Consider the following 17,737-nt stretch of genomic DNA (forward strand, 5'->3'; position numbering starts at 1 on the left):
ATTTGTAACTGATAAGTTACATTTCATCACTCTGTACTTGGAACTTTAGGTTGTCATTTAATGATCTCATCAGGTGTACGGCATTAATAGTTCATGAACAACTGAGCTACCTTAGAAGTAGTGATGGTGTAAAAAAAAATTAAGAGGTTTGTTGACACTTTCAGGAGTTATCAGAAATATTTATAGTACAGCTTTTCTCGTTACTGAAATTGTTACTAATTCTGTCATGAAGGAGCTGAATGGGAAAAAATATCAATGTGGCCATTACAGAAATCTTGGCCCAATCCTGTCATCCTGTCAATATTTAATTACTTAACTGCGCCTATGATTGCAATCAACAAGTGCTAGAATTCTCCTCGAATTGTATCATCCAAAGTATCATATTAATCAGACATTTAAATTATCGCACCATTGTAAACATAAGTTAGTAATTTACCGCACATTGGTGGTGTGGGACCTTTGTTCTCACAGCACAAGGTTCAGGAACAGTTAATATCCACAACCATCAGACTCCTGAACCAGAGTGGATAATTTCACTCACCTCAACTCTGAACTGATTCTCCTACATACTTTCATGGACTCATAAACTCAAGTTCTCAGTATTATTTATTTAATTAATTGTTTTAAATTTGCACGATTTATCTTCTCTTGCACAGTGCTTCTTGTCTGTCTCTATTTATATATAGTTTTTCAAAAATTCCATTGCATTTATTTTCCTGTAAAATGAATCTCAAGATAATATATGGCAACAAATATGTACTTTGATAATAAATTTATTTGACTTGGAAATGAAAACTGAAGTACGTTTTACACGGATTTTATACAATACAGTCCTAACCTAACAGAGAAAAATCTGTCAAAATCAGACCATGAACTTTGATGCTTCTCCAGCACATTCAGGACTGGGAACTCACTGATCCCATATTCAGGATCGAGAGGCAAAAGATCTTTAGATACAACCAAAGCAAGGTGGAGTGTTAGATTAAAAGTAGATTAAAAATGTTGCACAATTCAGCACTCTTAAGCAAAAATGGGACAAAATAGTAAAAAATCTCTTATTAATGTTAATGTCTTGATAAAGACAGCATTTCTCAGATTGCCATAGGACCAGAGATCTTAGCATTTTAATCAAGTTTATACATTGACTTACTGACCATTGCAGAGCTTAAATGCATTACTACAGTGGAAAGGACTCAACATCTGACAGACATCATACAGGATAACACAAGTCCAAAAATAGCCAACAAACCATTTTCACATTCCTCTGATCTTTAAATTTGTGAACATTCCATGATATACACATGTCATGAAGCAATATCTACTTGATTTTTAATTACTTTCTGCATGATGAATGACCTAGAAGTAGCCATGTAAACTACGGAAGAGATAAAACAGTTTAAATTTGTAATTCACCACAGGTATATGTGTAAATATATACCTCAATATAAATCTCTCCCATGTTTGTGTGAAGCTAAATGTCAGTGTGAGTATTTGTTAATGTCTGGCAGTACTGTGGTTGAAGCTACTGGAAATTTAAAGTGGGGTCAGGGTAAAATGCCCAAATTAATGAAGAATCCAGCTAGGTCTCTACGCTCCCAAGCAGCATTTTTCATGGATGTACAAGACCAGTATCTGCAACAAACCATGGTGGATGTTTGTGGCTGTAATTAGCGGCTATTTAGCACATTCAAAAGGAGTGTCCTGTGTCACTTGCAGCACTTAAGGTGGCTGGTTGCCAGCGGAGAGCTGCTGCAGAAACCACTGATCTGCTGGAATGCTGAGTGCTAGGCTTCTGTGGGAGTTCAGAATCCCTCCATTATTATTCCTCAAAGCCAGTTAAAGTAACAGTGGAAGCATTCAGGCAAGATTATGCTATTATTCCTGGGGCCTCTTCGGGTAAAGACTCCTTTGGTGATGTGTGACACAAGTTATATAGAAACCAGATGCATATACAGATGTTAAAGCTCATTTCGCATTACCTAAACCACCTAGCAGTATTAGAGTGGTACAGCTCTCAGCTCTGGATTCTTATGCAGTTCAGGAAAACTATCTTGTCCTCAGCAGCACCAACTACCAAATGTAATGCTTCTATCTGTTAATGAGTCTATCTATAATGGCTTTGATACCAGTCCCAACAAAACTGTTCGTTCGTTTTTGAGGTTATTAGTAATCACAGATCTTGATAATCTACCATTTTCTTCTTGATGATGTATGGATATTTCTTTGAAACTCTGCATGATTCCTAGCAGGATTACATAGTAGTGCTGGACAGTTTGTGAACCATGTATAATTTTCCCTATTTCTACATAAATATGACCTAAAATGTGATCAGATCTTCATGCAAGTCCTAAAGCTCAATAAAGAGAATCCAATTAAACAAATAATACAAAAACATTATACTTGTCCATTTATTTATTGAGAAAAATGATCCAATATTACATGTATTTGTTGGAAAAAGTATATGAACCTCTGGGGTAATGCCTTCCACAAAAGCTATTTGGAGTCAGGTGTTCGTATCAATGAGATGAGATTGGAGCTGTGGGTTGCAGAGATGCCCTACCCTATGAAAAAGACACATAAAGTCAGGTTACTGACAGATCCTGCCCTTCTCAGGCAAGATCTGTTTATGTGCACCATGCCTCGATCAAATCAACTTTTAGAGGACCTTAGAAGAAGAATTTTAGAGATGCATGAAACTAGAAAAGGCTGCTAAAGCACTTCTAAAGACCTGAGTGTTCATCAGTCCACAGTAAGAGAAATTGACTACCAATGGGGGAAACTCAGTACTGTTGCTACTCTCCCTAGGACCGGGCATCCTGCAAAGATCACACCAAGAGCACAATGTACAATGCTGAAGGAGGTGAAAAAGAACCCAAGGGTTAACAGCAAAAGACCTGCAGAAATCTCTAGAACTTGCTAAAGTCTCTGTCTATGTCCACTATAAGAAAAGCACTGAACAAAAATGGTGTTCATGGAAGGACACCATGGTGGAAACCACTGTTTTCCAAAAAAAAAAGCATTGTTGCACATCTCAAGTTTGCAAAAGACCATCTGGATGTTCCGCAATGCTTCTGAGACAATGTTCTGTGGACAGATGCGACAAAAGCTGAACTTTTAGGCAGAATTGCTATATTTGGAGGGAAAAGGGCACTGCACATCAACACCGAAACCTCGTCCCAACTGTGAATCATGGTGGAAGGAGCATCATGGTTTGGGGCTGCTTTGCTGCCTCAGGGCCTGGACAGTTTGCAATCATTGAGGGAACAATGAATTCAAAATTGTATCAAGACATTTTACAGGAGAATGTCAGGGTAGCAGTCCATCACCTGAAGCTTAATAGAAGTTGGATATTGCAACAAGACAATGATCTGAAAAACAGGGTAAATCAACAACAGAATGGTTTAAGAAAATTCATGTTTTGGAATGGCCGAGTCAAAGTCCTGATGTTAAACCTATAGAAATATTACGGAAGGACCTGAAGCAAGCAATTCATGCAAGGAAGCCCAGCAGCATCCCAGAGTTGAAGCAGTGTTGTAAGGGGGAATGACCTAAAACTTCTCCAAGCCAATGGGCAGGACTGATCAACAGTTACCAGAAATGTTTGCTTGAAGTTATTGCCGTACAAGGTGGTCACACCAGTTGCTGAAAGCAAAGGTTCACATACTTTTTCCAACAAATCCATGTAATATTGGATCATTTTCCTCAATAAGTAAATGAACAAGTAGAATGTTTTTGTGTTATTTATTTAATTGGGTTCTCTTTAACTAGTTTTAGGACATATGTGAAAATCTGATCACATTTTAGGTCATATTTGTGCAGAAACAGAGAACATTTGACAGGGTTTATAAACTTTAAAGCACCACTGTATGAACATTTACACTAACTCAGTGACATGTTAACTACTTTAAACGTGTCAAACCATCTTATTAATAGCGCATATAATTTACCTTTCTTTTCACATTATCGGCAAGAAGATCATTTCTTGTAAATCGCACAATGAGGTACAATCTTAGTAGCACTTTGTTGCATTTGGACATTAGCATGTTTTACTTCAAATTTTGGCAGGACAGTGGGTGTTTTTTTCTAGAGTACACTTATCTCAAATCAAAATTAGAAAGTGCATGGATGGAAATTCTAATTACAATCCTGACTGTCTAAAGTTTTATGGGAAAATTTTCAGCTGATGTTGCTAACCGATTATTAACAGTAAAACATTTGATTTACTGAGAACTGAAAGCAGATTTGAAAAACAGAGAAAAGCTATCAGATATTAAGTCAGGGAAGTAGTGACTAACAGAACATCAGCTACTATAATTAACATAACAATTGGCAGTTTAGTGTCCTGAGAAAATCAGCCATAATATACCTGCAGATTGCTCCTTGGCCTGGAATGGTATCACACTTGCCATCATTGAGACAGAAGTCCGTGTCTATATCACAAATGCTTTGACAGGGCAGGCCATCCACACTCAGATACCCAGTATTGCAAACGCATTCAGCTTCGCCTGTTTGCTTGTTCACCAGGCATTCAGAATATTCATTGCAGGCTTGAAACTTGCATGGGTTTGCATCATCACCTGAAATTGCATGGCATGGGAGTACTTTAGCCACAACTGTTCACAGCGAACAAGGCAACCAATTGAATGCACGTATGGGAGCAGTGGGCACAATAATGTACAATTATTCCACAAGGAACTCAATAGGAAAAAGTGCACGTTTCTGAGCAAAAATAATCATTCTTATTGTTTGGTGCTGTGCATTCTGCTTACATCAGAGCTTTGAGCTGCCCTTATTTATACTTACTCAGAAGTCCGCAGAACTGATTTACAATATCACGACAAAACCTCTAGAGCACTGTAATATAAGCTAAGTACTATTTGAAAAACAGCAGCTGAAAGAAGGCAAGGATTTTGGACACCCATTTACCCACCAGAATTGCTCTCAGGTGAGGAGCTGGCAAGTGATCAACATCAGCAAAACCAAGGAGCTAATTATCGACTACAGGAGGAAGAAGCTGAAGGAGTCATGAGCCGGTCCACATTAGGAGTCTGGACGTTGAGAGAGTCAGAAGCTTTAAATTCTTTCATGATATTATAATCAGAGGATGTGCCCTTAGATCTGGACATTATCATCATCACAAGCAAGGCATGGCAGTGCCTCTACCTTCTTAGAAGTTTGTGTAGATTCAGCATGTCATCTAAAACTTTGACCAACTTTTTATAGATGCACGGTGGAGACTGGTTGCATCACGGCCCGGTATGGAAACACCAATGGTCAAGAACAGAAAAGTCGTCAGAAAGTGGTAGACACTGCCCAGTCCATGTCAGGCAAAGCCCTCCCCCACCCTGAGTGCATTTATAAGGAGAACGGCCCCCATCCCCTATTTCAGGCCATGCCCTCTTCTCACTGCCATCATTGGGCAGAAGGTACAGGAGCCTTAGGTCCCACACCACCAGGTTCAGGAACAGTTATTACCCTATAACCATCAGGCTCCTGAAGCAGCGTGGATAACTTCACTCACCTCAACTCAGAAATGATCCCACAACCTACAGACTCATTTTCAAGGACTCTGCAACTCCTGTTCTCAGCATCATAGAATATTATACGCGTACATATATTTTTTTCTCGCCCCTAATGGATGGTGTGTATGTGTGTTTTTCCTTCAGTCTCAGGAGATCTACAAGAGAGTTGGGAGCTTGAGGGCTTGGCACAGTATCTTTGCTGTTCCTAATAGCGCACTCTTCTGGACCGAGATGTTGTTTCTGGGATTTGTTGGAGCCACTCTCCTCGTCCAGGTGTCACAGCCCAAAGTGCTCCTGTCATCACCAGGATTACTCTGACTTTAACCTTCCACACCCTTTCTATCTGATCTTTCAAGCCCCGGTATTTCTCCAGCTTCTCATATTCTTTCTTCCTGATGTTACTGTCAGTCAGGATTGCCACATCTATTACTATTGCTTTCTTCTGTTCCTTGTCCAGTATTACTATGTCTGGTTTGTTGGCCAGTACCTGCTTATCAGTCTGTATCTGGAAGCCCCACAGGATCTTAGCTCTGTTATTCTCCTCTACCTTCTCGGGTGTTTCCCATTTGGACTTGGGAGTGTCCAATCCATACTCAGCACAGATGTTCTTGTACATAATTCCTGCAACTTGGTTGTGCTGTTCAGTTTACGTTATCCCTGCCTGTATCCTGCACCTTGCTACTATGTGCTGGACGGTTTCAGCAGATCCCTTGCACAGTCTGCGTCTTGTGTCTGTCTGGTGTGATAGCCCCTTGTTCCTGTCGCTCTGTGCTCAGCACCTCTTCTTGTGCAGCCATGAGGGACACCCTGTACTGACCCTCAACCCTGCCTTTTCCAGCCATTGGTAGGACTCTCTTATGTCAGCCACCTCTGATATCTGGCGATGGTACATCCTGTGCAGTGGCTTGTCCTGCCACAGCCTCAGGCTCTGCTTAGACCATAAGACATAGGAGCAGAATTAGGCCATTTGGCCCATCGAGTCTGCTCTTCCCCATTCAATCATGGCTGATCCTTTTTCCCTTCCTCAGCCCCACTCCTTAGGCTCCTGTAATCTTTGATGCCATGTCCAATCAAGAACTATTAATCTCTGCCTTAAATACACCCGGTGTTGGCTCGTGGCCAAGTGGTAAGGTGTTCGTCTAGTAATCTGAAGGTTGCTTGTTTGAGCCTTGGCTAGGGCAGCATTTGTGTCCTCGAGCAAGGCACTTAACCACACATTGCTCTGCGATGACACCAGTGCCAAGTTGTATGGGTCCTAATGCCCTTCGCTTGGACAACATCGGTGGCATGGAGAGGGGAGACTTGCAGCATGGGCAACTGCTGGTCTTCCATACAACCTTGCCCAGGAAACCTTCCAAGGCACAAATCCATGGTCTCATGACACTAACGGAAGCCTATAAATACATCCAACAACCTGGCCTCCACAGCTGCCCGTGGTAACAAATTCCACAAATTCACCACCCTCTGGCTAAAGAAATTCTCTGCATCTCATTTCAAATGGATGTCCCTCTATCCTGAGGCTGTGCCCTCTTGTCCTAGACTCCCCCACCATGGAAATGGAAACTTCTGCCTGCTGTCTGAGGCATTCTCCTAGCAGGTCGTCCTTTGGGACCATCTTCCTGACAGACTCATGGATGTTTCTCACTTCTTCAAAGACTGTGGCCTTGACACTTCCAAGTCCCCGTCCTCCTTTATTCTGGTGGGCGTATATTCACTCGGCATTGGGCTTTGGATGGAATCCTGCATGTATGGTTAGTAGTTTCTGGGTCTTGACGTCAGCGGCTTCCAGTTCGTTCCTTGGCCAGCACACTATTGCATCTGTGTATCTGATGAATGGTAGGACGAATGTGTTGATGGCTCTGATCTTGTTCTTCTCATTCAGCTGGCCGTTTAGGACCTGTCTCACTCTTTGGAGGTACTTGCATGTTGCAGCCTTCCTTGCGTCGTTATCGTGCACCTGCGGGATCCCCAGGAATTTGTAGCTGTCCTGTGCATCTGGTATGTGGCCTTCTGGTAACTCGACTCCTTCAGTATTGATGAGTTTGCCTCTTTTCACTACCATCCGGCTGCACTTTTCCAGTCCAAGTGACATCCCGATGTCTCTGCTGTGCACCCTTGTCAGGTGGATTAGTGAGCCAATGCCTCTTTCATTTCTGGCACTCAGCTTGATGTCATCCATAGTGGTGGTGATGTTCACACCACCCTTGAACCTGTACCCATATCCACTCAAAGTGTGTGTATATATATGTAAATTTTTTTATTTGGTCAATTTGTCCGCTTTTGCATGCTGGTTGCTTGTCAGTCTTTCTTAGTGTATATATTTGTTCACAAGTTCTATTGTATTTCCTTATTTTCCTGTAAATGCCTGCAAGAAAATGAATCTCCAAGTCGTATATGATGACATATACATAAGTAAATAATAAATTTACTTTGACTTTGACTTTGAGGGGTTAAATTAAAAGCCTTGACTCCTGACCAAAGGAGGCAGTTGCTTGCAGGATTTTTAAACCTGTTGTAGAAACCCGACTCTGGCTTCAAGGCTGCCAAATCCTTTTTCTCCAGACACTGAGAGACCAAATCAACAATGGAGAGGCCATTCTCAAAACACAGTCCTTTTTGCCATGCCAAGACACATTTATGACCAGGGAGAGCAAAAGCTCCCAACCCTCACACAATCTCCCATTCAGAGACATTTACTTCGGCTACTACAAAACACCCCTGAAGACAGGCTAGGTATAGAGCCTGAACGATAAATTCTATCACCAAACATCTAGCTGCACGGGAGTACTTGTCTGACTGGGAAAAGAGCAGAAGGCCGAAACTCCCAACTGTTACTTTGAACACATACCAAGCATACATTATAATCTTTAAGCACATTTGGCACAGTCTGAAAACATCTCTTATTATCTGTTCTTTTGATGTTGCTTGTGGGATCTGGCTATGCATAAATTGATACAATCTGTAGGAATTTTGCAATCCCATTGCCAAGAAGGTGCACTGAAATTCTCCATTTCTGACATATATCTTAATGGTTTTTTCAGACCAGCAAGCTTTGAAAATACCTCGGATGATCATGAATTTAGCACAATCTGTAGGATTCTCTCATTTTCAGGGCCTATTTTGTTTGATTCTTTTGCTTTTTTGATCATTGCACCTAGTCTTTTCTAACCATTTTTGTATCTGAGAAGTATTGGGCAAGATCTTGCTGACTTAGTTCCCCTACTTGGGCTCGCTTTCCATTGCTGCCTGTCCCTCCTAGTCTGGATGAAAATCTCACTGGTCCAAGGATCACAATGTCTTGGGATGAACCACACTATCTTTACCCTTAAAGCCCCACCCCTCTCCAAACAAGGCTGTAAATATTCTTACTGACTTCAATGCAAATAACACAGAAGATGTGTAGCTCGTGTGGTTGATGGTTGTGTTGAGTTCTTCTCTGATCTTACCAAGGTCAGAGAACAACTCAACTCAATGATTTTAATTGTCTTTAAATGTCTCTCATACGCAGAGACATTTGAAAACTGATGCAAATATTAGTGAATAATTAAAGTTTATTTCTTAAGTTAAAATATAACTAACTAAAATATCTGAAAGTGCTTATAAATAATTAAAAATCTAATTTACCTTCTCTCCCTCACCTAGTCTACATAGAAACCAATGTGGTCACCGAGCCACCGAAATCCACCAGTAAGTCTATTACCTGTGAAAAAGGGCCTAGGGCATCATCCCTAAAGAAGATAGCAGAGTTTGTCATCAAAACATCGATTATAATCGATACCTGTACCCGGCCAGAAGCCCAAGAAGAGTTTATTCATCTATTACCTGTGTTTGCAATGTACAAAGTTGCCAGATATACTGCTCATTAAATGGCAAACTGCTTTGTTCAGAACTCTAAGCACACTTGGCCCATCATCTACCTTGGATACAAGTTGAATTCTCTTCTGCTTGTCATTCTGAAGGTTAGTTATTTAATAAAATGGTTGTCTTTACATCACAATTTTGACACATTTAGATAGGATGAATGTACTCAGTCTTTTTCCCAGGTTATAGAATTGAAGGGAAAGTTCCTACCTTTCACAGTGTGTGAACGTACTGTATGCAGAATGAGCTGTCAGAGGAAGAGGTTGAGGAAAGTAAAATAACTTTTAAAAGGCAGTTGGACAGGTACATGGATTAGAAAGGTTTAGGAGGTTATGGGCCAAACAATGGCAAATGGCTTTCACTTGATGGCAACTTGGCTGGCCTGTATAACTCTATAACTCCCTCAAATTCAATGGCTCACTTTCACACTAGGGGCAATTTACAGTGGCCAGTTAACCAAATGACCTGCGTGTCTTTGGAAACAGGAGCACCCTCCATGCAGTTACAGGGAGACCGTACAAACTCTGCACGGACAGCACCCGCAATCAGGATAGCAGCTGGTTCTCCGCACTGTGAAGCAGCCACTCAACAAGCCATGTCGTGGTGCCATCCAACTTAAATAATGTAAGAAAATACAACTAATAGATTTAGCTGTGATCACAAGGAAATAGGTGTCCGTCCTAATCCCATAGCATGGCGGTGTAGCGGCTAGAGCAACGCTTTACAGTGCCAGCAATAGGGGTTCAATTCCCTCCACTGCCTGTGAGGAATTTATACGTTGTCCCGGTCACCATGTGGACTTCCTCCAGATGCTCCGGTGGGCAAACTGTGCTGATTCTGCAAGCATGGCGACACTTGCGGACTGTCCCCAGCACATCCTCGGACTGTGTTGGTCATTGGCACATTTCACTGTATGTTTCGAGGTACATGTGACAAATCAAGCTAATCTCATATCATGTAGATGAACAGAAACTCAAAAATAAACATTGGCAGATCGAACACAAAACAGGAGAAATAGTCCACCTGATTCAACATCCAGAGAAAATCTGTCTATGGCCAGGTTCATAGTTTGGTATGCTGTGTTGCAGAAGTCATCCAGGATTAGATAAACAGCATTGGTGACATCTTGTGGTACAGGCTTTGCAAACTTCACGCGGCTGTTCACAATGATGCTTCCATTTCTGAAGTTCAGGATTTCAAGGTGCTTGAAGTCAGTCAAGTTAGACTGCAAGTAAGGAACAAGCTGGAACAGAGCAATTAAAATGCAGGTGAAATGTAAACTGCATCAAGTTCTAGACTCTAGGTATTACTCTCACAAACACTCCTTCTTCAAAGGAAGGGGCTTCCCTTCCTCCACCATCAACACTGCCCTCACCCACATCTCTTCCACTTCACGCACGTCTGTCCCCACCCCATAAGGGATAGGGTTCCTCTTGTCCCCACTAGACTCCACGCCCAGCACATAATTCTCTGTAACTTCCGCCATCTCCACCACCAAGCACATCTTTCCCTCCCCCCACACTTCCTGCTTTCCGAAGGGGATTGCTCTCTTGTCCATTTGTCCCTCCCCACTGATCTCCCTCCAGGGACTTATCCTTGCAAGTGGAACAAGTGCCACACCTGCCCCTACACCTCCTCCCTCACTACTATTCAGGGCCCTAAACAGTCCTTCCCGGTGAGGCGACAGTTAAACTGTGAGTCTGTTGGTGTCATTTATTGTATCTGGTGCTCCCAGTATGACCTCCTGAATATCGGTGAGACCCGGTGTAGATTAGGAAACCACTTCGCTAGCACCTACACTCCGTCCACCAGAAAAAGTGAGATCTCCCAGTTGCCACCCACTTCAATTCTACTTCCCAATCTCATTCCAACATGTCAGTCCATCACCTCCTCTACTTCCACGATGAAGCCACACTCAGGTTGGAGAAGCAACTCCTTATATTCCATCTGGGTAGCCTCCAACCTGATGGCATGAGCATCCATTTCTCCAACTTCCAGTAATTGCCCCACTCCCTCCACCATTCCCATTCCTGTTTCCCTCTCTCACCTTATCTGCTTACCTGCCCAGCACCTCCTCTTCCCTTTCTTCCATGGTCTTATGTCCTCTATCAGATACTCTCTTCTCTAGCCCTTTATCACTTTCACCAATCAACTTCCCATCTCTTTACTTCACCCCTCCCCCTCTCCCGGTTTCACCTGTCACCTTCTGACCTCATCTTTTTTCTCCAGTCCTGAAGAAGGGTCTCAGCCCAAAACGTTGACTGTACTCTTTTCCATAGATGATGCCTGGCCTGCTGAGTTCCACCTGCATTGTGTGTGTGTGTGTGTGTGTGTGTGTGTGTGTGTGTGTGTGTGTTGCTTACATATTACTCCCTCTGTAATTCCAAACGCCAACATTTTTTCCAAATGGAAGGACAACCCATAGAATTCTGTGTGATGCTAGTGGACAAAGTGGATGCAAAGCATGCAGACTTCAGGAAAGTCTTTATCAAAGAACCAGGAGAAGAACATTTAAATATTAAAGGACATGGAAATTTAGGAGAACAAACTGGATTAATAATTGGTTGGAGGAGGAGCAGAATTTTGAAATTATAGGCATAATTTCACCATGAATAGAGAAAAGTAGTGGTATCCCAAATAACTGAAATAGCCCGGGTGTAGTCTCCCTTTTCAAATTGTACCTCAATCAACAGAATATGCTATTCTTTAGAAGATCAACGATAAATGCAATGGGATATCAGTAAAATCAATAATTGGGCAGTAATTTTCAGATGTGATTATATGATATCAAATGTAGGAAGAGCATTAAATCACAAATTATATTCTGATCAATATACGTAGCTGGTGCTGTGGAGAATCAAGGAAACATAACAGCTCTCAAATAATGGTTCTGAGCATATTTTACAATTGAAATAAACTCATGTGTTTCTACTTCACTCCGCTCAAATTCCTATGTTCTAATCTAATTTTCTCACATACCGAAGCTCTAGTCTTAAAATTATGAATATTCCTCCCTGCTCTTCTTTCGGTGCGAATCCTGAACTAGCCCAATGACATTACAGATGCTTGTCTTCCTACTGAACAATAGTGGATATCATGGAAGAGCAGGTCTTGTCACAGGGATCACTATTTCTTTCTGAAAACAATCTGGGGTCACTGAAAATAATCATCATTTTACCCCCATCTTCAAATTCAGGATCATAATTAACAGATTTGAAATAGTAAACTTACGAGTTCCAGGAATCGCTGCTCTAAAGCTTTGTACTCATGTGAACTTTTGTTGAAGAGGTCATCTGAAAAAATCATATTTGTAACACGTAGGCTAAAGAAGACTATCAGTGACTGTGAGGATGTACGACTATCACTTGATACAGGTTGATTTGTTGGCGCAGTGGCACTGTAGTCTCTGTAGCCACTTATAATTTCTTCATTGATGGATTCTTCATGAGGATAGACTATGTCTGACTGATCCAGTTCAACTGAGATGTCTTGAACCTTAGACCACTCTTCATTGTCCTGAGATGCACTTTGAGAGGATTTCACCTCATTGTGCTCTATAAAGGTAGGATCATGGGGCCCAAAGGTATTATACTCTCCCATCATATCCTGCCTGGCAGATAGCTTAATGGAGGGCCGTACAGCTGCAGATGTTGCTCTGAGGTTTGATGCCACGATGTATTCATTAGCAGAATTAACAACGTTGTTATGTTCGCTGAACAATTGAAAAGCATTGGTAACGTACTCAGAAATGGGCATTACAGTAGTTGATTGAGTACTAGGCTCAGTAAGTATGGAGTTAACAATATTCTGTTGGATGGAGTTGCTCAATTCAGTATCAATAATATTGGACTCTACCATGTCTACTGGAGCTAGTATTTTAGTGAAAGGTTGCACATCATTAGATAATTCGGCGTGTGGTTGGATCACATCTGAAGAATCCGATGCTGGTCGTGCTGTGAAGGAAGGATCAGTGACCAGTTCCAGGGGTTCCCACGTTAAAGTAGAGAAATCACCGCTTCTGGATGACTTAGTGATCAGCTGCTCCATTTCGGAAGACGGTGTGAACAGTTTCTTGATGGGACCTGTGGCAGATGACTCTAGTGCCTCATCTTCTGAAGACAAAAGTTTTACCGCTGCATGTCCTGTGGTGGCTGACTGCAATATTTCTCGCTGTGTGGTGGCCAGTTCAGTAAGTAAGTGGCCCTTGGCATGTGATCCAACAGTAAGCTGTTCTATAATGAAAGGATCAGAAGCTCGGTTTCCACTGGTAGATGTCTGTGTTGCTATACGCTGTGTGATAAATGTTTCCGTTATAAATTGACCTTGGGCGGATAACTCAGTAACTGGCAGCGCTGAAGCAAAGCTACTTTCAGCTGACTCAGATGCTGTTGGATGCTCTGTGAAGGGTTGGGCTCTTGCGGTTGAGTCAACTGAATAGTACTTAAAGGCTTCTGTTGGTTGTGATGTTTGCATTGTTGATTCTGGGAAGTAATCTAGTGTCCGTTCAACAGAGGCTCCTTTAATCATCCCTTCAGCCCTATGAGATACAATTTCAGTGCCAAAACCTGAAGCTGCTTCCATTGACGAGACTGCATCTACTTCATTTGAAAGGGCTGCGGCAGTGTCTGCTGCAGTTGGATCACTAGTCAAGTCCTCGATATTAACGCTTGATTGATCAGTATAATCATCAACAGGCAATCCCTCATGATCCTTCACATTGGTGAATTGACTAGAATTGCTGTCCTGTGGCCCACTGTGTGGCCTGTAAGAAACTGATTGAGAAACTGCTGTAGACCAGGACCACAAATAATCTTGTTCAATCCCAGACCCCGATTCAGAGCCAAAATCAGTCTCTTCACCAAAAATGGGCCGAGTAACTGTACCACCAGGTGTGTTTGATGCGATGATCTGTGATGTACGGGAATCAGAGGTCTCTTTTATCTTTTCACCAACGTTAATCATTGTGCTCCCACCGATTCCAGATGCTGTGGATATTGTGAACATTCTGCTGGTTGGCAGTGGGACCATGTGTTCAAAAACATCGTGCTGCTCCAAAGGTGTCGTTTGCTCCGTTGAAGTAACAGGGGTAGTTTCTGCATTGAACTCTCTTTCTTCGGATAGAAGATCAATAGATGTTGAATGTGATTGTATTGAAATACCATCTTCCTCCAGGAAATTTCTTTCTTCATCCTTTCCTTTTGAAAGATCTAAAGACAAAAGCACATTTTGTTTTACTTATAGGCTCACGGGAGTTAGAGTGTCTGCATCTATAGTTTGGGCAGTTCTACTAATGTCTCACTATTCTGTATATCAGTGGTAGGTTGTGGCAGTCCAATGCATGTTCGTTACTTCATGTATAAGTCTGCTGGTCACAACAAAATAGCAGGGAAGCTTATCAACTTTATAGGATCCAATTGGTTAAATTGGTGGGAGCAACAATTGTAATACATCAATTCAGGCAGTTTCTTGGAGAAACTCGCAAATGGAATGGGTCATGAAGAAATGTTTTTTCATCACTAACCTAAACGGCTGACCCCTATTTTGACATTGTGATCCCTGGCACTAGACATCTTGGCCCTAATTAGAGAGTTTGGCTATGTGGCCTTTATTCCTATTCGAGCTTTCATCGAGTCATAGACCGGTACAGCACAGAAACAGGCCCTTCAGCTCATCTAGTCCATGCTAAACTGTTATTTGCCTAGAATCATCAACCTGCACCCAGGCCACAGCCTGCCATACCCCTCCCTTCCATGTACATATCTAAAGGTCTCTTAAAGCCTGTACGCAACACTTCCTCTGACAGCTCATTCCACACTTTGCACCACACTCTGTGTAAAGAAGTTCCTCTTGGTGTTCCTGTTAGTTACTTCACCTTTCAGTGGAGAAAGCCTGTTTGCATTTACCCTATCTCGATGGGTGGCAAGGCTGAGATACGTCTCTACCAAAGGAGGTGTAAGGTTCTCCCTCCCTCTGCTAGCCTGCAAGGTGTAGCACCTGCTTAAGCCCCCAATCAGGGTCATGTGAAGCCATGGGAGCAGGTGGTGGACGTTCATCCAAGAAGCTGATGCATAACACAAGTCCTGGTTATGCGACCACTGATGCCAGGCAAACAACCTCTGAAGAATATTGATAATGGCTGAGGTCACCCGTCTTGTAAAGACACTGCCCAGAAGAAGGCAACGGCAAGCCACTTCTGTAGAATAAAAATTTGCCAAGCACAATCATGGTCATGTGTAGATCGCCTAGGTCGTACGACATGGCACATGACGATGATAATGATACCCTTCATAATTTTGTACACCTCTGTCAAATCTCCCTTCATTCTCCTATGCAAGGAATAAAGTCCCAACCTGTTCAACTTATTCATCCTGTCCCTATATTCACAGTGAATAAAAGATGGCATTTTAGTACCGCCCAAAGTCCTGGGGCATTTGTGACATAGACACAGAGAGGGGAGACAGACTGTATCCGATCTCTCAGCTTTACGGCACCATGCCAGGTGTAGCTGGCACAATGCCATTCATGTGAAGGGTTTCCTAATCATCAGAGATGCTTAGAGTCAGAGAACCTTTGTTTCCATCACCTGTGACCTAGTTGCTGCTCATGATCCTGATGTAGGGTGAAGCAGGGAGGCCGGAAGATCATGGGCAACCACATAGTCGCAGATGGCCTTCGAGGTGTGAACTCAAAGGGCAGCTGGATTAAGCACAATCTGGCCTAACTGTAACATGGAGCTAACTACATTCCCCATGATTGCTACTGGGATGTCTAACTAGGGATAAAGCACACAAAAATATGGGTACCTGTTGATTGGTCTTCCAGGTAAACTTTAATATTGCTTAATGCATGGCTGATTGAATGCTCTGTAAAGTATATAGACCAAAAGCTTAAAGTTTTGTTTCTGCAGAATTTAAATTTCATTATATTTTCTAATTCTGAAGTTTAATAATCACATTAACTGCTTTTACCATTCATAAACTGAAGAGAATCTGGATTAAAAGTCAGCGATCCATTTCCGATTAGATTTTCCTTATGCAAGGCCTCAGCTATGTAATTCTGAAAGTCAGTAATTGTGTATGCAGCTGTAAGTTGATCCTCAGTTTCCAGGGGAAGGTTATTTTCCATGTTTTTGGAATTTAGGTCGATGAAGTTAAGTGTTTCTCTCTGTAAAACTCCAGTGTCCACATCAAATGTAACCGTGCAGTGAACTGTCACATTACTACTGTTACTAAGGAAGGAATAGATATTACAGAAACAAATACTGTAAAGGTTAACAGAGCACAAAATTACTGCAAATATGGACTAACTATCAGCATATTGCTGAAGCAAACATTTTCTACTACATGGAGAAGAAGCTGTCAACGAACTCAGACCACAAAACTGTAATTTTTTTGAGTTCTTGAAAATAGTTTGTAAATTGCCGAGTTGGTGGTCAGAGATTACAACAATCTTTTGGTTGCTGACTTTCAAAGCGAAGGATTATACTTAGCAATTTTACAAAGCAGAGAGGAGGCACGATTTGGGCACAATGCATCTGTCTCAAAGGCACAATAGGATGTAGTCACCATAGATATAAAGGAGACTATTGTTTCTAAACTTGTGTCTATGCTAAATAAAAAGGTTTGATTCAGTTGCAATGTCACATTGATTCTATTGCCAAAAAACCTGAACAAAAAATAGATTTGTAAGTTAACTAAAAAGTAATAAATCAAACAAAATTTCAGATTAAAAGTTGTTTAATAACTTTTTATTCTTTAAATTTAATACTATATTTTCAAACATTTCTTTTTGGAAAGAATTCTGTGTTAGGTTTAGTTGAACGGTAGAACATGCCATAGCCTGACTGCTACTTAAACATGACAGAGACAAGTATACTAGACAGCAAACCCCTGGAGTTAAAGTTTTCTCAAACAACAAGTACATTTTAGTTGTTGAAATATTAGAAATGTGAACAATTTTGAATCTAATTCTTGGTGGTTAACTGCTTTATAAACACAGCAAATCATTTAAAAATTACATAAATCTATTAACTGAACCCACTCCAAGTTTTGCAGTTGATATTGTGTGCACATGTTTCTAATTGTGATTAAAATGGGCATATTGGATCATTTTACCTGTCTGGATTCTGGCTTTTCCTAAAGCAGAAATTAAGAAAATTAACATTAGATTTCAAATGCATAAAATAGAGATTTTGAAATGAATAAAAATGAATATGAATCACGCACACAAAATAAAAATGATTGTTGATATAATTTAACCATATTATTTTAAAGTTGAAAATTGATTTTTTAATGTGGATGGCACAAGAAAAATACTTCTAAATATTTAGCAATTATAAGCACATATAAAATCCT

General features: G+C 41.3%; 1 protein-coding gene across 1 annotated transcript in view; it reads right to left on the reverse strand.

Moving 5' to 3' along the window:
• The window catches only part of impg2a (interphotoreceptor matrix proteoglycan 2a), an 86,752-nt gene that overhangs the window by 12,440 nt on the left and 56,575 nt on the right, over window positions 1-17,737 (reverse strand). Inside the window, exons 10-15 of the mRNA XM_063049835.1 lie at window positions 17,498-17,518; window positions 16,352-16,611; window positions 16,187-16,246; window positions 12,615-14,590; window positions 10,407-10,626; window positions 4,367-4,577 (exon numbers count right to left, since the gene is read on the reverse strand). Coding sequence (XP_062905905.1) covers window positions 4,367-4,577; window positions 10,407-10,626; window positions 12,615-14,590; window positions 16,187-16,246; window positions 16,352-16,611; window positions 17,498-17,518 — 2,748 coding nt within the window. The remainder of the gene's footprint in view (window positions 1-4,366; window positions 4,578-10,406; window positions 10,627-12,614; window positions 14,591-16,186; window positions 16,247-16,351; window positions 16,612-17,497; window positions 17,519-17,737) is intronic.

This window comes from Mobula hypostoma, chromosome 6 (assembly GCF_963921235.1).
Source record: "Mobula hypostoma chromosome 6, sMobHyp1.1, whole genome shotgun sequence".
NCBI classification, from domain to species: domain Eukaryota; kingdom Metazoa; phylum Chordata; class Chondrichthyes; order Myliobatiformes; family Myliobatidae; genus Mobula; species Mobula hypostoma.